Source organism: Chelon labrosus (assembly GCF_963514085.1).
Source record: "Chelon labrosus genome assembly, chromosome: 24".
Classification (NCBI taxonomy): Eukaryota; Metazoa; Chordata; class Actinopteri; order Mugiliformes; family Mugilidae; genus Chelon; species Chelon labrosus.
In genome coordinates, this window is record NC_140357.1 from 5,796,309 (window position 1) to 5,816,968 (window position 20,660).

At 40.7% G+C, this 20,660-nt stretch overlaps 3 protein-coding genes across 5 annotated transcripts in view; 2 read left to right on the forward strand and 1 right to left on the reverse strand.

Annotated features, from left to right (window-relative positions):
• Positions 1–401: 401 nt before the first annotated feature.
• Positions 402–4,744, forward strand: LOC311509223 (FUN14 domain-containing protein 1). 3 transcript variants are annotated; one of them, XM_084574326.1, is made up of 5 exons: positions 402–551; positions 1,326–1,491; positions 1,715–1,790; positions 2,611–2,745; positions 3,192–4,744. In XM_084574326.1, exons 1-5 carry the CDS (start codon positions 527–529, stop codon positions 3,267–3,269), a joined length of 480 nt encoding a protein of 159 aa, XP_084430452.1. In that variant the 5' UTR covers positions 402–526; the 3' UTR covers positions 3,270–4,744. The 3 variants fall into 3 exon arrangements, with proteins under 3 accessions (XP_084430452.1, XP_084430451.1, XP_084430453.1); XM_084574325.1 differs by having other exon boundaries at positions 406–551; positions 1,323–1,491; positions 3,192–4,742; XM_084574327.1 differs by having other exon boundaries at positions 412–551; positions 1,323–1,491; positions 2,611–2,739; positions 3,192–4,732.
• A 171-nt stretch (positions 4,745–4,915) lies between these two features.
• Positions 4,916–7,291, reverse strand: cenpl (centromere protein L). The gene is made up of 5 exons (XM_084574324.1): positions 7,246–7,291; positions 6,403–6,574; positions 6,042–6,296; positions 5,378–5,950; positions 4,916–5,298 (listed from the first exon to the last, which is right to left on the reverse strand). The coding sequence occupies exons 1-5, from the start codon at positions 7,263–7,265 to the stop codon at positions 5,224–5,226; spliced, it is 1,095 nt and encodes a 364-aa protein (XP_084430450.1). The 5' UTR covers positions 7,266–7,291; the 3' UTR covers positions 4,916–5,223.
• Positions 7,292–10,273: 2,982 nt separating this feature from the next.
• LOC311509071 (peripheral plasma membrane protein CASK-like) overlaps positions 10,274–20,660 on the forward strand; it is a 41,526-nt gene continuing 31,139 nt past the window's right edge. The window contains 2 exon segments of the mRNA XM_084574119.1: positions 10,274–11,127; positions 19,289–19,401. Coding sequence (XP_084430245.1) covers positions 11,063–11,127; positions 19,289–19,401 — 178 coding nt within the window. The 5' untranslated portion in view covers positions 10,274–11,062.

Consider the following 20,660-nt stretch of genomic DNA (forward strand, 5'->3'; position numbering starts at 1 on the left):
AGCCACGCCCTCTCCTCCCTCTTCAGCCAATAGGAGCGCCGCTATCCCACCATATGACTTCCCTGCTATATCATTATTTTATCCTAAATATTCATATTTTCATATATCTCTTACACCCAATCTATCCGAGAATCATATTCAAAATATGTAGTATCTCCCAAACACATTAACTAAAGCTTTATTTTTCTAAAGAATTACATAATTGCCACGGTAACGCGTCAACTCATATTCAGTAATCTATATTGACATATTAAATTGTGTGTCAGTTTTCTCTTATTGACTGGTTAAAGGGTGACTGCAGTGCACCGGTCCTCACGAGCCTTTCCCACCACGCAAGCTATTTGCATGCAAATACGATATCTTCCTCATACGCAGAGAAAGTTGCAGCGTTTTGGCAATAATGCTGCCAAGTTGCTGAGCCTAATCAAGTGAGATGAAGCATTTTCAACTGACGTGGCAGAGCATCATAAAGTGGGCGTGGCCTAGCATTGTCAACATCCTGGTGACATAACTAGCTTTTTCCAAAATGGCGACGGCGGACCAGAGGGAAGGTTAGTGATTTTGTTTGTTAGAAATACCGGGTGATATTACCCTAATTAAAACCTGAGGTATATTTTTTGCACCGCCGGTATTTAAAGTAAGGGATGGTCTTGAATTCAACGCTCATAAAACTCTATTAAGGGGATTTTGGTGTGCATGATATGGGATGGGGAGCCATTTGACGCTAGCGTGCTAATATTAGCATCCTTTCTCATTTGCATAGAATTAAGATCATATGAGCCAAATAGATAGGTTTGAAGAGTTGCTGTGAAATTTAGTGGTATAAATATTAAAATATAGGGTTCCTACAGAAACTGAGTTACGGTTTAAGGGTTTTTATTGTCCTTCCAAAACGAAACGAAACGAAAGTACTGAGGTTCAGTCACAGCACAATAGACAGACAAGAAGGTAAATGATAAATCAAGCAGAGATCAATAAAAGAAACTAAACTATCTCAAAGCAATGATAAAAACAGCAGTGCAAGTAGCGTAAAGTGGGTATCAATACATAAATATGTGTGTAATTGTACAGATATTGCACATGATAGCATTATTGCACCTGGAACACCTATGAGTCTTAACAGCTTTTGGAAAGAAGTGAGTCTGATGGTTCTGTACCTGATTCTGTGCAGCCTTCATCCTGAGGAATGGGTGGTAAACAGTACACGAGCGGCGGTGGAAAGAGTCTTAAATGAAATGCATCCATAATGTTTGCGTTTTTTTCAGCGCAACGGCAAAATTAGGGTGTTGGTGTCCCTTTATGAGCTTCCTCCTCACTCACAGCAGGTCAGGACGACCCAGAGAGTGAAGATGAGGTCTATGAGATTGTGGACCTGACAGAGTACGCCCGGAGGCACCAGTGGTGGAGCAGGGTGTTTGGGAGCAACTCTGGCCCGATCGCTGAGAAGTATTCCGTGGCCACGCAGCTCATGATGGGAGGGGTGACTGGATGGTAAGTACACATCTTTTATTTGGTAACACTTATGGATCAAATGAGATTATAAGATAATCTCACATATTGCTGCTCTTTCAACAATTATTATATTAATACATTGAAGATATTAATAGTAGAGTACACTACTAGATGGGCTGTCAAAGCCAAAATGTGACTCAGTTCTTATGATGTGAAAAGGTAGCGTTTTTTAAGGAGGCACCCTTTGTCTCAATGCACACAGGTGTGCTGGTTACGTCTTCCAGAGAGTTGGGAAGATAGCAGCCACTGCTATTGGTGGAGGATTCCTTCTTTTACAGGTGAGAACAATAATAATGTGTTCATGAAAGATAAGACAATCATTTATTGATCCAGCAGTGGGGAAATGTAGTGTTACTGTGACAGAGGGCATAGAATCGTTAACGAACAAGATCAGTTCATAAAACGATAGTTGTCCGATTGTGCATTGTTGAACTCGTAGGTGGAACCCATCAGTAAAAGCAATCATTCTGAATGGCTGTTCAGCTTAGTGAACCAATGCTTGAGAAGAGAGTCATACTCCCCCTCACTCAGGCACACAACATGTGTGGCAGTTAGTAGCGGTGGTAGTCTTTGTGTTCAGACACAGGTGACGTAAGGAAACGCCATAGTCCTCTTTCTTCGCTGTTCCCTCTCCCTGATGTGGGTTTGGGTCTTTAATTTACATTTTGTCAGCTTCACTGAGACCCGAAGATGCCAACTACACAGCGTGGTGCTCAGCTGGTCCCCTCTCTACAGCAGAAAGACCAGCATTGTGTGTCAGCTGGCACTACATGGACACAAGCCATCTGGCTGCTTATGGGGCATTGCAAACCCATCAGTGTGTTATTTTAACATTCTGTTTAATTGTGACAGCCATATGACTTGATTCATAGACTGGACACGTAATATATAGTCGAGTTCATTTGTGAGCAATCGAGAAATGTGAATAGTGCCAATAGCTTGAGCTTGTTTCAAGGTTTCATTTGTTGAACCATTACTTGATTTTTGCACCCTGAAAGAAATTTAACCATTACCTTTTTATGCAGTCAGGGTCTCAGACAGAAGGGTTCGTATGAGAATCTATGTAGGTTCTGATGTCTTCGTCCCCTTTCCCTACAGTTCGCCAATCACAGCGGCTATGTGCAAGTGGACTGGAAGAAGGTGGAAAAGGACGTAAACAAAGCAAAGAAGCACCTAAAGAAGAAAGCAAACAAAGCAGCCCCTGAAATAAACACATACATTGAGGAGGTAAAGGTACCTGTAACAAAGCTTGCTTTTTCTTCATGCTTTGGCTTATGTTTGACTGAAAATAGCAAAATTTAAATCTTCCTGAGTTGCATGTATGCTTTCTTTACATTGCAAAATATATATTTATGTGCAGTTCATTGCACAATGAAGATTAAAAAAAAAAAAGATAAAAATATATTATAAGTCTTTATTAATAAACTAATAATAAATGTATATATTAATGTTAGGGTGGGGAGGTGTATTTCTTATCCATAATCCAACAGGCCCCTCTAGTGTGCAGTTTGTGATACTACACCCAGTAACTGTGACATAAGCTAGCTCAGTTGAGATGATCGATTTGAAAACCTGTGCAGATGTTTTTTGGTGCATGGAGGTACTAATCTTGAATATCCTCCTTCAGCCAGTTAAAATAAAAATAATGCTGGTTTTAATCACATTCCTTTTCTACGCAGGCCACAGATTTTATAAAGAGGAACATCGTCTTGTCCAGCGGGTTCGTCGGTGGCTTCTTCCTGGGACTGGCCTCCTGAAGCTGCTGCACTCACAGCGCATGCAGTCTCCACTTACTGTGAATCACATCCCTACATAGGTCACTTTGCTCTCCATGGCTTACCTCTTGGCCCAGTGTGTCTGTTGCTTCATTTAACGAAGTGAGCAAGGGGGGGTTTATGTTGGGCATTAAGGCATGATCTGTTGTGACAGTGATATTAACTGTGTTAACATTATTCTACTCCCCCCTGTTGTAAGTCGATCATTATTTCCATTTGAGTGCACATTCTGAAGAGTGAATGGTTTGGTGGTTGAGGAGTTAACCTTGATTATGTTGTGAAGATCTGAGGGACTCATTGGCTATGTTTACATGGACTTGAATATTCCACTAACAATAGAGTCCACAATAGAGTCTGTGGAAAGAAAATAATCTGTTGTACTTCCTGTCACTGGCAGAAATACTTTTGCATTTTAAAGCAAGGCATCATTTTATTTAGCGTCCATGTAAACAGTTGAGTTGGAATCGTTATCAGAGTGATTACAGTCAGGCTGAAGAAATATTGTCCAGGTATACGTAGCCATTCAGGGTCCTTTTCAGACTGCCGAATACGTCAAGCTGCCACAAGTTAGCACAGATTCCTCTTTGCTCTGCCAAAGTCTGGATGGTCCCGTGTGTTTGCCTGCTGGATCTCAGAAAAAAGTTGGCGCGTGTGCAACCATTGTAAATATATATATATCCAACCCCTTTCTCTTCAGAGCTGTAAATACACACAAGAGTAAATAATATACAAACAACAAGAGAGTGGGAAGTTAACACCAACCCCCGGTCTAGTGCCAAGAGGTATTTCTTTTTGTGTAGCTGTGAAGTTAGTTGGGTTTACATGCTGTTTAAAGCCTGCAAACACAATTCAGCTTTGGTCACACTGGCTGGGGGATATATAGAAGGTTTCCTCTCTGAACAAGAGTACTGATTGATATCCATCTCATGAACAAGTTGATGTTAAATCTGAATATATTTTATGCATCACAAGGAGTGTTGCATAAAGATCCTTTATTCTCATAATCTCCAGCTCCACAATGCTGTTTAATGGCAGGATGAGCATCTGCTGAACACTAATTACCATCATCACAAGCTGCACACCAAAAGAGACACCAGTCCAGCCATTAAAGAGCATAATGGAGCAGCGATTGTGACTCCTACACCCTCACTATTGTCATTGCGCATTTAATAGTGTCAGTGTAGCAAAAACAAAACAGCAGTGCTGCAGCATCTTTAATTATCTACATAGGACTTCCTCTCACAGGATCACAAGTTGCTTACTTTGATTTAATTTGCCTTTTTCTATCAGTGCAATATACAGAAATATTTTGAGTGTAATTTTTCTTTGAAGACCTTGTCTCCTACTGTTGTTTTGTATTCTCATGCCTCATGTTTATTTTGATAAGCTTATCTGAGCTGTTGGAATTTGTGTCTTTTTGCAATAAAGTTGCCTGATTTTGTTCCGTAACAAAAAAGTGGGATGATTATTATTACTATTATTACTAAAATTAGAAAGAAGTTAGAAAACTAATGGACTGACTATATATTCTGACATTTAAGCTACTGGTAAGACAAAGCCTCACAACTAAACTGATTATTATTGATGCCATATTGTGCTTCAGTCGTCAGCCTTTTCAAACTTTTATTTACAGCTGAATGACAAAAATATATACATGCACAGGTAAATATATATCAATTTTTATATTAAGTATTTACAAAAGGACGTGGCCTCTACACAGTGGAGAAAATGCTTAAAGAGAAAAACTAGGCTTTTCCTCCACACTCATAATAACACAACCTCCTAGGTTGTGTTGATGTAAAAGTTCTACTATGAAATGAGAAAAAAGCTCTGAAAAGAGGTTTAAAAATGTTTGCTTTGTTGGTGTAAAGTCATTTTAAAAAATTAAAATCCACGTCTGGTATTTCCTGCTGCTGAAGAGTCCGTTCTGTCAAACTCAGATAGGCATTTTGAGGAGAGCACACTCTGTCAGTAGTGTCAGGGTAGTGATCACATATCTGCTGTTGGACATCTGAAACAAAATGAAACAAACATTAGTAGTGTCCTCTGTGTTTGTTTGTTTTTTAAATCATGATAAGAGCTGTGAGCACCTTAATCTTGCCGCTGAACTTTGCTGATCCCAGTGCTGTGGCGACCTGGTTAAGACTTCCCGCAGACAGATCCAGCCTGAAGTGTCTGTAAAAGTGGCTCTTCAGCCCCTGCATCAACCTCATCACCTCCTCAATGTCAATACTACTCGCCTCCTCCGCTCCCTCACTCGCCTCCGTCGAATTCTTTCTCACGCTGCTCCACAGCTCCCACACGTCGTTAGGGTTAACCGCGTATGTGACTTGGAGTGGTGGCACAGACGGAAGGGTCCAAATCATTTTGAGGTGCTGGATGTTGGACTCCATGTGGCAGTTAGTCCATAATGCCACTAGCCATTGAAGGCTAGTGTGGCTGATTTCTAAGGGGCCAAAGCAGCAATCAAATGTCTGCTTGAACCAGGATTTGACCGAAGAGGTGAGACTTTCAGACCCACTGCTACCAAACAGAGGTAGACAGGTGAATTCCTTGGGAAGGGATTGCAAGTATTCAGGGTTGCCATTGATGCAAGAGAACCAGCCGCTCCAAACTGACTTCTGTGGTTCATCCTGCTTTGCAAACAATGGCTTTGAAAGGATCTGCGATTGGAAAGAAAACAGATCACATTGTTAATGAGCTCTCCTTTGTCCAATCAATGATGTGGATATAATTAATACAGTCAAAATATACCTGTATGAAGATTGTTTCAGGATCATTATCTGTCGCTGCCATCCCTCGTACCACTGAGAAGGACACCCTGAAGTTGCTCTGCAGACCCTCCACCTCCACTGCCAAGCCTTGCTGCTTTTCTGCAGCAATAAACGCAGAGAGCTGCCTCGAGTAGCTCTTGAGCTGGGTGTGTCTGAAGTGGCAGAGAGGAGTAACGTATGACAGCTGCCACTCCGTTTTCACCAGCAAGGCCAGGTGCTCTGGGTTCACCTTCTCCTTTAACAAGGAAAGGACATGATAGCAAAGTGGAAAATGAGCATGCAGGTTTTGATCAGTTTAATGAAATAAAAAATACAGGCAGCAATTGACTGGCATGACTCACATTGATGCTGTGTTTCTTTGGGGCCCTACGCTTGGTGTTGAGCCTTCTTGCTGTGAATCCTGGAGTCAGACCGAGCCTTGAAGCAGCACCTAAGCTGTGGTATGACTGCCGGTAGCTCTTACTTTTGCTCCTCCGCTGAACTGCAACGCTGGTGGAGGGAGTCCTTGTCTCACTGAAAAATCCACACAGAACATCAGTTTCCTTTACTCTTCAACACCTTTCCACTGCTCTAGACACTACTGCACATTGTGCTTTGTAAAATCTTTCTCACAAGCTCAAATCTCATACTTTTATGGACTCATGTTCTAATTTATCTTTTGAATATAGCAACTGCAGCAACAAGCACGTAAACATTAGAGCCCTGCTAACAGGCTAACTGCTAACAGAACATAATAATTTTATAATTCATAGATATTTAAAACAAAACAGCAAATAAAATCACACGTAGTCCGGAGTAGTAAATAAAAAACAGATTCAGTGTGCATTCCCTTTTGTTTTATTTTGGAGGAAGACCATTATGAAAACGGAAGAACAGTACGCTTTTAGGTAAATAATGTCTGGCCGAATCAAGCATTGGAAGCCTACAATTCTTAAAATGTCTTAAATAACATTATATCAGAGTCGTACATTTCATAAAAAACAAAACACCTTAAACTACTTGATAAGTAAATGTTATTTGGCTTGACGGACTATTCACATGGACGAGAAGAGTACATTTGAGCCCTAGTGGCGCCGTAACACAATGCTGACAAGATTATGCTATATTTGCAATCGCAAATGCAAACATACTGCAGAAAAAGAGTACCTTTAATATTAAATAACATTAAAAATAAAGAGTTCTACCTGTTGGGAGGTAGCTCCATGTTTGCCGTACCGACCGAAGCTGAAAGAAACCGGAAACAAATTTGAACATCGCGCTTTCCCAGGAGTCTGCGCGGTTGAATTCAGCCAATCACATGCATCCAAACAGGAAGTGGGAGTTTTTGATTTATTTCGTTCAACTAAAAAACAATTATTTTCCACAATTAACAAAGTGTTGAACGTAAAAACACTGTATTTTATTTTTGGAAAGTTTTGCACTAAATTAATTTAAAAATACAAATTTAAAAAAGTTAGAACCATCCTCCATAAATAAATAATATTTAGATTTTGGAAGGGGCAATCTTGTATTTAGCAAAATAAAATGTATTGCAATATCAAACTTTCATGTAACCAGCAAACCCCCACACATAAAACACTGTTTAGTAAATAAAATACTATTTGCTCCATTGCATTTTATGCTTTGACCATTTTGAGTATTCTGAAACAAATCCACTTCTTGATTTCAGTGAATGGACACTTATCATTGCACTAATAATACATTTTTATTGTTGCATGTCTGATTAAATATAATTTTAAAAAGAAAGAAAAAAATGACTGGCACTTAAAAGAACAACACCTAAAAGTCACTTTGTGTCTTGTGTCTCTTGTAGATTATTTTTCTCAAGGGAAGAAAGCCTGACACCACATAGCAGTCTGAGTACCTGCTGCTCCAAACGCTGTTCAAACTATACCGAGAATGAGGTAATTAATAACACAATATCAATTTATGGCAGAGGGGAAAAATCTGTCTGACAGACTGTGTATCCCCCTATAACTTTTGCTATGATTGAAGAAGATCCTCCATAATGCCCAGAGTTATTATACATTAACAGAAATATGTCAAAACTAAAACACCTAATTATATGCTTTTGGTAATAAGGAGGGGATACAATTTATGGCAGAGGAGAAAAATCAATCTGACATAATCTCTATGTTTGATCACTACAGACTGAAGATAAACATTGAATTATAAGATTTTTTTAAAAATAAGGTCACAGAGGGGTTAGCTGTGAGGTTAAGTGGTGAGAGTTTGTGTAAGTCTGAGTAATTCTTGTAAGTCGGCGTGACCTCCTCTTCTGTAACAAACATAAGCGTGTGTGTGTGTGAGTGCATATTTCGATAGCTACTCGTTTCACATGCAACCACTAAAACCATTCCCCTCCCTGTTACCATGGAAACAGAGCTCTTTTCTTTTTTCTACGCATGCTTTCTATTTTTTTTTTCATTTCATTTCCTCTTTTTCTTTTTTTCTACCATACACGTTTGCTCATGCTTACTGTTTATACTCACGTTTATTCTAATGCCGTGTGTGTGAGTTTCTGTGTCTGTACGTGCATTTGTATGCTTTGCATGTAACCGTGTGTTTTGCATGGAGGGCCGTTCGATAGCAGACAGTATGATGACCACATCAGCAGCCAATCGGATGATCAGTAGCTGCTGGTGGGCTTCAACCAATGGGGGGAATCTTGCAGATGATGAGCGAGAAGGGGGGGTGGGGGTGCGGCGCCATGGAAACTGCAGAGAGCGCCTCGAGAGAACAGCGCGCTCTAGTGGAACCAGAAGCCTTTGTTTATCTTCATCTGCATGGATTGTGATGGATTGTGCTATTATTTACCTGACTCCCGAGTCAATATTTTAGTTACTTTGTGTCTCTCATCAGCGATGGAGATCTACACGATCTGTCTTCAGTTCTCATATTTTACCAAATACATAGGGCCTTCTTTTAAAAGGCATTTCACACTGCTAGATCAACTATAACTTGGCATTAGAATTTAGGTTTTTATAAAAATACAAGAATACATTTTTTACCACCTCAATAATGCAAATACTGTTTGTCTTCGTTTTTTTGTTTTTGTTTTTACACATTTAAAATTCTTGCCTACATATAGTATGTTTGTGTGAAAAGCTGAATTCCTCAACTAGAAAAATAATATGGGTCGTGGTCATACTCTATGAAATAACACCGAAAATTAATAGTATACTTTGAAAAAATAATGTGAATAATATATTTAGGTTACTGATGATGACAAACAGGGTAACATTAAAGTTATACTATTCCAAAAATATTGCATACACATTATAAATTCTGCTTTGTTTTGCAAATATATTAATATAGAAATTAATTAGATATCAAAATCTAATTTGGATGTTTTATTTAAATTTTTGGTTAAATTTGTGGTAAAATGTGTTTCGCGTCCTTCGAGTACAGTCAAAATGGAGTAATGGGAGATGTACGATTCCTGTCATCACCTCTAGGGGGCATCGCCGACACATCCCCGCTTGTTTTTCCACACCTGAGGAAATTCCACCTGTGTCTCTGCACCTGCCACCTGCACCGAAGAAAATCCTGCAGCTGCAGAAAGATTACATTAAAAAAAAAAAAAATACTTAATCCTAATATCACTGCACACTAATCGTCTTTATCGCAGTTCTCAAGAGGGTGACAAAATGTTGCCTATTTCCAAACAGAAAAGGGGTTAGATTTGCTAGACAATACATTATATGCAAATTCCTTTGAGTGTAATATACACACATGAACCTTTCTGTCAAATTAATGAAATAATATAAAGCTGAGGAACCTCCCTAAGGGCCCATAGGAATTTGGGAACCAGAGAAAATTGCTGTACTCCATCTTTATACTCTGAAATATATCAGTTTATTGGTGTGGCTGGCGGCCAATATGTGGTGAATAAGTTATTATAATTTAGAGAGGAATAACCTGCATGTTAATGTGATGGAGATAAGAAGGAGAAAAGGCTGACGTAAGGTGATGAGGTTTGTCTGGTTGACGCCTGCGCGGGATTCACTGGATGCAACCGTTGGAGGGGATTAGGAAACTGTTCCTAAATCGGACCCCCACCTCCGTACGCCATCTTGGCTCGAGCGACGCTAAGGCTAGAATCTGGTTCCACTCTCCCTGGCCATTTCGGTTCTGCTCGGACCAGTTTCCTGGACGATAGAGGGAGGAGCCTGGCATTTCTGGAAGTCGGAGAAACAGCCAGTCAAAGCCAGCCAGCATCTGAGCCAGCGTAAGAACTGGAGCAACGGTGGAAGCGAAGGGGTCGGCTGTGTAGGAATATAATTGAAATATTCCCAGGCACGGACGGTGTATGCAACAGAGCAGTTGTGGACATGACGGTCTTCCATTTGGGCTCGGGGAGCTGAAGCATACTGCAGCCAGGTCACATTACCGTTTTTTTCTTCGGTGGGATAAGCCATCTGTGATACACTGGGTGTGCACAGCGCAATAACGGCGCGAGCCAACCGGTGATTCCATCGACAGCTAGCTCCGTATTAACCCAGCTAGCCAACCGTTTTTCGAGAGCCCCCGTTAGCTTGCGGTGAAGGGAGCATCTTTGTTGGTGCGGGAAGTGTCCACGGATGCTGCTGAGGGGAGTCGTGTACCAGGGAATATTCGCCAGACAGATACAAAACCGAGGCATGCAAAGAGGGGTGTTTTTCAGCAAACGAGCGAGGAAATCTCCACGCCCTGGGGTCTGGTCTGTGGCTACTATTTAGCTAGCTCGCTGGCTAGCCAGCCTACCAGGAGAGTAGCTCAGGAGAAGGTGGGGCCGCGGAGTGACAGCTTCGGACGCCAGCTAATGTGGCTAGCCGGCTAACTTGGACTCTCGAGAGGCTGCTGGTTTTTCCTGTCTTTGACATTGGGGGGTTTAAATTGCCAGGAGTGTGCAGTGTGGCACAGTAGTAACCGAATTTAGCGAGCCCAAGTCGCTGCCATTAATCTTTTCCAAACCCGTGTGGGTGGGAAATCTTGTGTAGAGCATCCCCGTTTACCTGTATGACCATGGCGGACGACGACGTGCTTTTCGAGGATGTCTACGAGTTGTGTGAGGTGATTGGCAAGTAAGTATTGACATTTAACACTGTTATTGTTTGTTTTATTGTCGGGGTTTTAATTTTGGGATGTTGTACATTGTCCCTGCATTTTGCTCCTCACAGCACAGCTGCAAGGGCCATGCTTAATTAGGCTGGGTGTTCCCATGTGTAGGACCGTCGTTTTTTAATTTTGTTTTTTCAAGGGGAAAGTTCAGTATGTGACAGGTGCTATTTAATTGCACAAAGGGTTTAATAACACATAATGTCATATCAGGCATTTTGTTTCAACAACTATAACATACAGTTTTTTTCTGTATGTGTGCACCAGTTACATTTAGATCAGAATGAGTATACAATTATTTACTAACAGATTGAGTCTGAAACAGTACATGTGGAGTAATCACCTCGCCTGCAGACACGATAGGATAGGATATTCCTGCCCCATAATCCCCCTGTTTGACTCCTGCCACACCTGCATATAATTAAGGGCAGACTGGCTTGCCAAGCTCTTGGTGAACGGGTCACAGCTATGGCTCACTTTTCAGTGTCACAAAACAGGAGCCTGGCCGGAGCACAGTTTAAAAACGAGCAAGGGCAAAGGTTTAAGGTGCTGTGAAAATTGAAAATTACATGTGCATGTTTGTTCTGTGTGGTTAGACATGGCGGGAAGGCTGACATGCCTGGGCTACCAGTTAGTCCCCTCCCCCCTGCATGCTACCCTCACTGGAGGTCTGAGGGTCCATTAAGTTTGTTGAAGGGAAAAGAGGCACATGCTCTTAAGACCCTCAGGCCTAGTTTTTTCTTTTTTATATATATATATATATTTAGAGTTGTTGCCTTGGTTACTAATAGATGCTTGGTCAAGGACCTTGAAGTCCTAGAAACGGATACAAGGAGCTGCTGGTGATTGCAAACCATACATTTGCATTGTTTTGTCGTTTGACAGTGGAAGTTAGTACAGGAAAGTGGGAAGAAGAGCCTCATTTTCATTTAATGTTACTGTCCAGACTTGGGTGAAGCATTTTTATAATGTATTTAATAGATGATGTGCAAAATGTGCTTGTGTCAGCCTACTTTTCAGTGCCTGTGCAGTCTGTGTCACAAAATAAAAAGCTAAATATAGTTTTTAGTAACCTCAACCGCCGCAAACACTGAATGAGTGCATTGCATATTTGTTCAGGTATGGTCACACGGTCTAGATGGGCCGGTCAAAGAGTAAGACATAACATTAGTGTTAAAGCTTTGGTTAAGAAGTGCAAGGCCACATTTATATTCCAGAAAAGACCAGAAAATCCCTCTCATCCAGGCAAGTCTTTTGTGAAACTACAGTTGATGGATCAAGTGTGTTGAGTCCTGGTGTCTTGGGATGTGTTGCGGGAAGAGGAGGAGGAGGAGGAGGAGGAGGGGCGTGGGGGGTCATTTTTCCTCAGCCTCGAGGTGGGAGTGGAAGGGAGGCTGAGGCAGATCAATGGAGACAAGTGGAGTTGGGAATGTGATGGCCCTGAGGCTAAGGGTATAAATAATGCCAGCAGACATTGACTGCAGCACTCTGCCATCTCCCACTTTGTTTTTAACCTCATGTTTTATTGTCAGCTGTACCTTAGGTAGTGGACAGCGTGGCAAATAGCTGAAACACAATGAGTGGATATTGCTCCCTTATTTGTGCATTGGTGTAACATAAGCCAGGCCGTTTAGTCACATTATATAATAGATTTATCGGATGTTAATTTGGCAGCTCTTTATGTTAAATGTATTGATAATATGTTGTCAATGAAGGCCTCCTCTATGCTTTCGTTGCGTTTTATTTCCACCTCATATGTGACCGCAGGACTGAAACTGATAGTTATGCATTCGTTCTGAACAGCCAGCCATCATTAAAATATTAAATTATTTATCTGTTTTGTTTTTAAACCTGACACTGAAGGGTTTCATCAGCTGTGACTGATCAGGGCCCACTAATTAAAATAATTTGTGAGTGGGTGAGACAGACTTAAACTTTGTAGTTATTAGTTTGTGCTCTACGAGTTGTCATGGTGATTTATTTCACATTATTGGATGGTCCTTGTGCTGTTGTACACACACACATGTCTCCCACTAACCTTTCACCTCTGCTCCTTTCAAACCTGTACATAAACCCTTTTATACTGTCCATCGCTCCCTCAGACTGCTATTGTTGTCCTTAGAAGCCGTCTATTGTTGTCCCTGATCGGATTGTGTTGAAGGACAGCCCGGCTGGATGGGATTGGGAGCGCTGGAAACTCCATCACTGTCCAGTAATCTTCTCCCGTGAATGCAGGTTTTATTATTCATGTTCAGGGAGGTTTCTACTGAAAGACGAGTCTTTTTTCTGTGTGTGACTGTGAATTTAGGTGTGATTTCTTTATTTTATCTTCTCGATTAGCTTTTATTAAGTTGTGTCTTGTCTCTGTGATGGCATGGTCTTTAGAGCCAAAGTCAAAATATCTGAACTTTTATTAAGTCAGACCTCTGATCCATCAGGGTTTACAGTTGCATGGCAACAGTAACAGCTGCATATGACTGTGTAGCATTGCCATATGTACATATATATATGAGTTGTTTTTGATTTTTCATGTGTATGTTCATTCAACTCTCCTGTGGGTTACACTAGCCCTGTTTCTGTGGAGAAATATCAGACGGGTCAGGTGTCAGTTGAACTCCTGACTAGATTAACTCTGGTGAAAGGTGACACTTGCGTAGGTGGCTCCACGCTGCTGTTGACGTGCTCATTGTAGTTTACATAGTTAACCTGTCATAAACGCACTGCAGTATCCACAGGCCTGTTTTTTTTTTTTTTGGGAGATTTCAGCTATAGTCAGAGTGTTGGCAAAGCACCGAGGCAGTTTAATCCGTTTCTGTCTGTAATGATTCTGTTTGAATAGGACTTAGGTTGTTGAGTAGCTCTATTGGAGTCACAGTGCTCTTTATTTCGGCCCTGGGGTGCTCATTAGAGCCAAGGATATTGGGATGTGCGACTCACTCCGAACCAATGAAGTGATCAGTCCTCTGGCTTGTTCTGAGCTGGATAATTAAATTGCTTGGGCAACATTTAGATTTTAAATTTTCATTGATTGTTTTATAGTTTTTAGTGCTCTAATGATTCCCTTTTCCCCAAACAGATGCAACATTTAGCATATAAATCTGAGACAAAATACTTTGCTGCAGGAAGGCCAAATTGTTTAGCTACTAGAACCATTTGCCTTAGATGCTTTTAACTTAATGTAATTAATATAATAGTTTTAACTTGTCAGTGTTAACTTTGCTTTAAGAACTTTAATTGGGTTTAACTAAGAAAAACTATCAAATAAATAAAAATAGGTACATTTCCTGATAATCAGTACATTTTAGAGTTTCAAGGTTCAATAATAAAAAAATATCTTTACATAGTCTAAATCATATATGCTTTTCTATGATAATTTTCACACGAGAACACAATTCCCTGTGTTTTCCAACCAATAGTCGAAAACCAAGCATTGTGTTTTAAAGTAATTATAAACAGAAAAGCTTCAGATGCTCATATTGGGGAAAAGAGACTGCTGGAGTATCGGTGCACTTGTTTATTAATGCTCAACTAATCGTTAAATTCAAAATCTAATACATCTAACGAGCTTGAAACCACATGGAGGATTGTTTTCTTGCATTGATCTCTGTGGTGATTTTTATGGGCATAGTTGTTGTTTATGTAGTTTTGAATTACATGTGAAGACACCTATATTTCCTCATGCATGTATATGGCTCAGGAGAGCTGGAAAACTCAGGGTTCAAGTCCCCAGCTTGGCAACCATCCACTTCTTTGTCCTGAAGCGAGACACTGCTGCAACCTCCTGCTGGGATCAATAAAGTGTCACATTACAGAATGTGTCAACTTGTCACCAGTTTTGCAGAGGAAAGATATCAAGAGAGAGAGCACTGTTTGTGTGACTAAAAAGCCATGTTGTCAGTGGTTTTCAGATTGTTTTTAGGTTGTGCCAACACTTATAGGCTATAGTGTTAGTTGTGCTGTAATCTTAGTTGTTTCCTTTCACCCGAGTGTGCTCCTTCTCTCTACGTTAGACCCTTTTTGCTGCCCACACACAGCAGATCAATAGTTGTGAATGGAAGTTGAAGCTTTCTTTCAGACGGCAGACACTGCGGGGAGGTTTAAACAATCCTGGATCCCCTTCTGGCTTATGTAGAAGAAAGGATATTTCTGCCAAAAGCTTTAAAAACCTCCTGAGGGTATCTCTACTCTGAATTTCAGTTTGTAACTCACTGAATGTTAATTTCTCTGCTAATATTCAAGCGGTTGTTTCTCTGATTTGCATAAGGAAGCACTGTGAATTATTGCAGCTCAGATGATGGTTCAAAACACGTTGAACTTGTTAAATGTGCTTAAACTCAGTTTGGGCAGCATCACAAATAAAAGCTACCGAGGAATTTGTTGGTTGGAATTGTATTGTGAATTTGCTTGATCACTTGGGAACTCGTTTCTCTGTTGAAATCTGAAAAGTATAAAACTGTGTGCTCTGTCGATTTACAGGATTTGCATTGAAATTGGTTTTCTTAAGACGAGATACAGTTTACCTCACTGGGTACTAGAGCCCAGGGTTTCAAACACTAGTCGTTAGCTAACCTGATAATCTCATACAAATTATGTTTGTAGCAGCTGCACTTTAGTTTTGCACTGTTTGGGATACAGTAGCAGAGATTTATTCCATCTGCTGGCTGCAGCGAAAGAGCAAGGTACTGCTTTAAGCAAAGGTTGTTGTTCTCGTGAGAGGAGTACTGGTAATGTGAGAGTCTACAATGACCACAGATGTGTCCTGTCCCTGTTTGGGAGACAGGAAAAACAGACACCTGAGAGAAAATTAGATTCCTGAGGAGTAAGGATGTTAAAATGTTCCTGACATCCAGTCTTTGATTTCCATGAAGAAGAGAGCTGGAATGAGCCAAGGAGCAGACTGTAAAGACTGCCACTTTGGGCTAATGTTTGATGACTGCCGCTGTCGGATGTGAGCCATGTGTGGGCGTTTTGTATGGAGCCCACTCAGCACAGCTGCGGTGATGTCAGTATGGCATGCGGCTTCTCTGCTTCCTCACACTCGGGCACACACACAAATGCATTCACACACACACTTTTGTACTTCTATCTTTTTGAGGACACTCGTTGACATGCTGTATTCCTGCCTAGCCCCTTCCCAAAACCATCGCGACTAAATGCCTAACACCTAATTCTAACCTGATCCCATGTGTGAGCCCTGAAATTGCTTTCTGAACGCTTGTCGGAAAGGATTGAGTTTGTTCCCAAATGTTACTCCAAATGTCTACAACTCAAACTGGTCCTCAGAAAGATAGCTAGCCAGGCACACATGCACACTGCCTTTGTTTCTTACAGTTACTTTCTCTCTCACAATAGCTGCTTTATATGGCTGAATGGTCATTAATTTTTTTATTTGAGATGATGAGATGAATTTGTTCACGATTGATTACATTATATAGCAACCAACCGCCTTTTTCTCCTGCAACACAGCTAATGAAAAACTACACAAATTGGGAATTGATTCTCCATGGAGCCGCCTTTGAATTGACAGAAGAGATTACAAATGAGGTTGATGCATAAGATGTGGCAGGTTCACCCAACCCCACCTCATTGCTTAATGGCCGTAATGACTTTTATTGACATTACTTACATCATCACCAAAATGCCCTTACCCTCTCTGCAGTCATTTGTTTCCCTGTGGTTGCATTCACTGGCTTAACTTCCCCAAACATTCACCAGTCAAACACACATGTGAGAAATGGGGGGATTTTCCCGTACTCGAGCACCACCCCACACCTCCCACTTCTTAATGAATAAACACAGCTGCTGCAGCACCTCAACCCAAGAGTGCAAAGGTCACTGGGGTTGTAAGATCCTTGCGGACTCTGAAGGGAGTCGTGTTGTGTTTTACAGTTCTCAGTGGGCACATGCTGCCCACAATTGTTTGTATGGGTTAATAATTACGGCAGATGTTGGAGACAAATGTGAGAGCCAATCAGCTGCAGCCCACACAGGCGCTTGAACTAGATTGCTTTTACCGTTTGTTTGACAGTGACTTGGTCAAGCAAGTTCATTCACTAATTCATTTAAAGTCATGCCTGGTAATGGCCACCACTTTGCCTCAACACATGGGTGTTAGTGTGTCTGGGTGGGTGTGTGTTGCCAGTAGCACTGATTACAACTCTGAGGACTGTAGACGTGGGAGATGTAGAGACAGCTGTAACACTGCAGGGGTGTGTGACTGTGTCTATGACTCTCAGTGGACCTGGAGTAGGAGAATGTGCCTATTTCCACCACTTTGTTACTGATTTAAAACAATTACGATATACACGTGTGAGACTACTGAAACACAAGGTATTCTAGCTCCCATGTGGACCTATATATATATTTTACTCCATGCAAACATATTGGTTATTTAAGAAAACCCATCCTTAAAAAAAGAGAAATTTATAATTGGCATTAACAACCATGAATTGTATGCCTCAGCACCTGAACCAATAAAAAATATAGGGGAAATTAAATGGTCTAAATGTACCTTAATTGATTTAAATTTTTAGCTTTAGCTGCTAGCTTTAAGCACATTTAAAATATTATTACAAAAGATAAATTAACCCTAATGTATTATTAAAAGTTAAGTCAACCCTGCAGTGTATAATGAAGCCCGGTGTGCCAGTTCTGTAAAGACTGCATCGTGTTTGAGCCACAGTTGATTGTCATGCACAGTGGACCCACTTCTTCCAAGTCCCAGCAGACGGCTCCTCCTTCAACCCGTTTGCAATTATTTCTCCTATGTACGGTGCTGTGTCAGATGATTTATTGCTGTACCAGTCCCAAATCACACTTTCCAAATCCTCCTCTTTTTTCGTACCAATATTTCTGCCTTGGTAACCAGCAGGTGTGAGTTCATCTGGTGTTTTGGGAAACGGATCTCTGGTGTGTGTGTGTGTGTGAGTTTTAAAACCAAAGCACGTGTGTTTATCATGGTAATGATGGGGGACCCTGGCAATAATAATGTATATACTGTTTTTACTGTCTAGATTTTCTATATTGCTATTTTATACTTGGTTAATTTTATTCTATTTTCATACCGGGACCAGAGTAACTAATTTTATTCCACCTCGTGTACCAACATGTGTTGAAATGACAGTAAAAACTCCTTGAATCCTTGAATGATGAAGACCTGTCGTGTGCCATGAGAAATGTCTGTGGATGTATACAACAAACCAGTGTGTTATTCATAAGCAGTGTTGTAATGATTCATGTGATGACCAATAAATCTGTTAGTCATTTGACAAAAAATGAATCAAAGATGACACGTGATTATTAGTAGTTTGTCATCCATCAAGGAAAATCATATGTTCTTTACGTTACATTCATTTATTCTTTTGTTCTTAGGTGGGATTTCCAGCAGCTGATACCCAACACCTGTTTGGATTCATATGAATTCAATATTTTGGCAAGCATTTTAGCCCACTTTAAATTAAATTGAATTCTTTCTGCAAAAGAAAGTTTTGCATGGAATAAGGCTGTTAGCTTTGTGTTCAGTGACTATCTCAATAAAATGTAAAATTGACAGCATGATCCTTTTACCATCATTGAGATTACATCTGTTAATATCTGTCAATTATTGAAATTGTCTTCTTATAACATCAGTTCTGTATGTGACTTAAAATCAAATACCTGGCAAGGAATCTGCCACCCATTGCTGAACCTCCCTGATCATCTTTAATACGAGCTTTTAGAAATTGCTGTTGGAAACGGGTCTGGAAAACATGTCTTATAGCTTGACATACTGAAGGCTATAAGTGGAAACACAAATTTGAAATATCTGCCATTTCCTTTTCCTAAATATAAACAGGGTTGTGTAGGTCTCCCGAGCACAGGTCTCTATAATAAAGCTTTTATTTTAGCTTTTTACAGCTGTGCTGCACCACTCTGCTCTATAATTCCCACTGGCATGAGCGTGGCGACTATGAAGCGTAACTAACCACCCACTGTAAATCCAAAATGTTCTCAGAAACAACGCCATGTTTTGCTCATTGCACTAAGTTGGTGTGTGTCCATGGTTTAATATTTAGGAATCATGTACAGATATTTATGCACTTGTAGGTTTCTATGACTTGAGTGTGTGTGTGTGTGTGTGTGTTGCAGGGGTCCCTTCAGTGTGGTGAGGCGCTGCATCAATAGAGACACGGGCCAGCAGTTTGCTGTAAAGATCGTTGACGTGGCCAGCTTCACCTCCAGCCCAGGACTCAGCACAGAAGGTGAGGAACACCGCAGACATGTTGTGAACCGTGGCTGCAGATAAACCTTAGTGTTTTGTTATTCAGTTGGAAGACCTGGTAAGTGGAGTCAACAAATGAAGGACTTAAATGCGCAAAGAAAACGAATGGGTTTCTTTGCTGTTACGCAACCCTTGTTCTCTTTTTTTGTGAGTATATCGGGAAATATTGTAAAATACTGTTTGGCTCAGATATCAAACACCAGCATATAATTTCATTCTCACACATAAATAAATGAGGCACAGTGTCACACAGACTGCACCAGTTGAGTAATATGTTGGAACTGCATGTGTTTGCCTGTGTGTGTGTGTGTTGGAGAGACATAGCGTGCAACAATATCTCACACATCGCCGTCTCTATCTAACCACGTGGGTTTACGCTTTGTCAAACAGGCCTGTGTGTGTTTGACTAAGAGGAAAAGGGAGATCATAGGTGTGTGTGTGCGCGCATGTGTATGTATGTTGGTGGCAGTGCTGGCGTTCACTGTGTGCCATCTGCGATGCCACAGTCAGAGATTAGCCTGGCAGCCAATAACAGCAAGACAAGGAAATAACCCAAGGGAGGAGAAACAGTAGAGAGAGCAGATTTACACCTCTTTTTCCACGACCAAAGTCCACGGCCTAACTAAGCTTGTTACTATATTTATTCACCAGTACATTAAAGTGTTTTTCTTACTTCAGAAATATTTGAAAGATGGTTGTTAGTCTCAGGCATGCTTCGCCCTGTGGTCACTTGCAGCAAGAATGGTACCGTTTAGCTTGCCCATAGTATATATGATGATGAGGATGTCCAAAAAGATGTGGAAGACTTTTGTTTCAATAGGTGGTGATAGGTAGTGTTCATGGAAAACTAATTCTGGTTGCACCAAGAGTAATTACCTGTATAATTCTTCATATTGATCAGAGCTGGCCAGATCATTTCACAAATCTGAGGGTGTTCTGTTCAAGGTCATTTCACATCACTACACTGGATCTTTTGGTCTGTTTATCAGAAATTAAAGGCAGGCTTTTAAGGTCTATTGGGGACGAGTATTTTTGTTACTCTTAGATAATAGTATTGGCAATAATTTACACCACATTTAGATTATATAGAAGCTGCAGCCAATCCAGAAGTGTCTGCTTAAGCTAAAGAAACTGTGAATTTTGTTTTTTTCCTGATCATTATTAATTAATGCGATGACATGTATTGCCTGAAATTACTGAAACATGCCAGAAGGTTTTCTGACATTTTTGTGTGGTTAA

Coding starts and splice junctions, on each gene's coding strand:
- LOC311509223 (XM_084574325.1), top strand. CDS start 527: ATGGCGACGGCGGACCAGAGGGAAG. Junction 552..1,322: donor GACGGCGGACCAGAGGGAAG/GTTAGTGATTTT, acceptor CCTCACTCACAG/CAGGTCAGGACGACCCAGAG. Junction 2,746..3,191: donor CATACATTGAGGAGGTAAAG/GTACCTGTAACA, acceptor TTTTCTACGCAG/GCCACAGATTTTATAAAGAG.
- cenpl (XM_084574324.1), bottom strand. CDS start 7,265: ATGGAGCTACCTCCCAACAG. Junction 6,575..7,245: donor ATGGAGCTACCTCCCAACAG/GTAGAACTCTTT, acceptor TGGATTTTTCAG/TGAGACAAGGACTCCCTCCA. Junction 6,297..6,402: donor CAAAGAAACACAGCATCAAT/GTGAGTCATGCC, acceptor TCCTTGTTAAAG/GAGAAGGTGAACCCAGAGCA.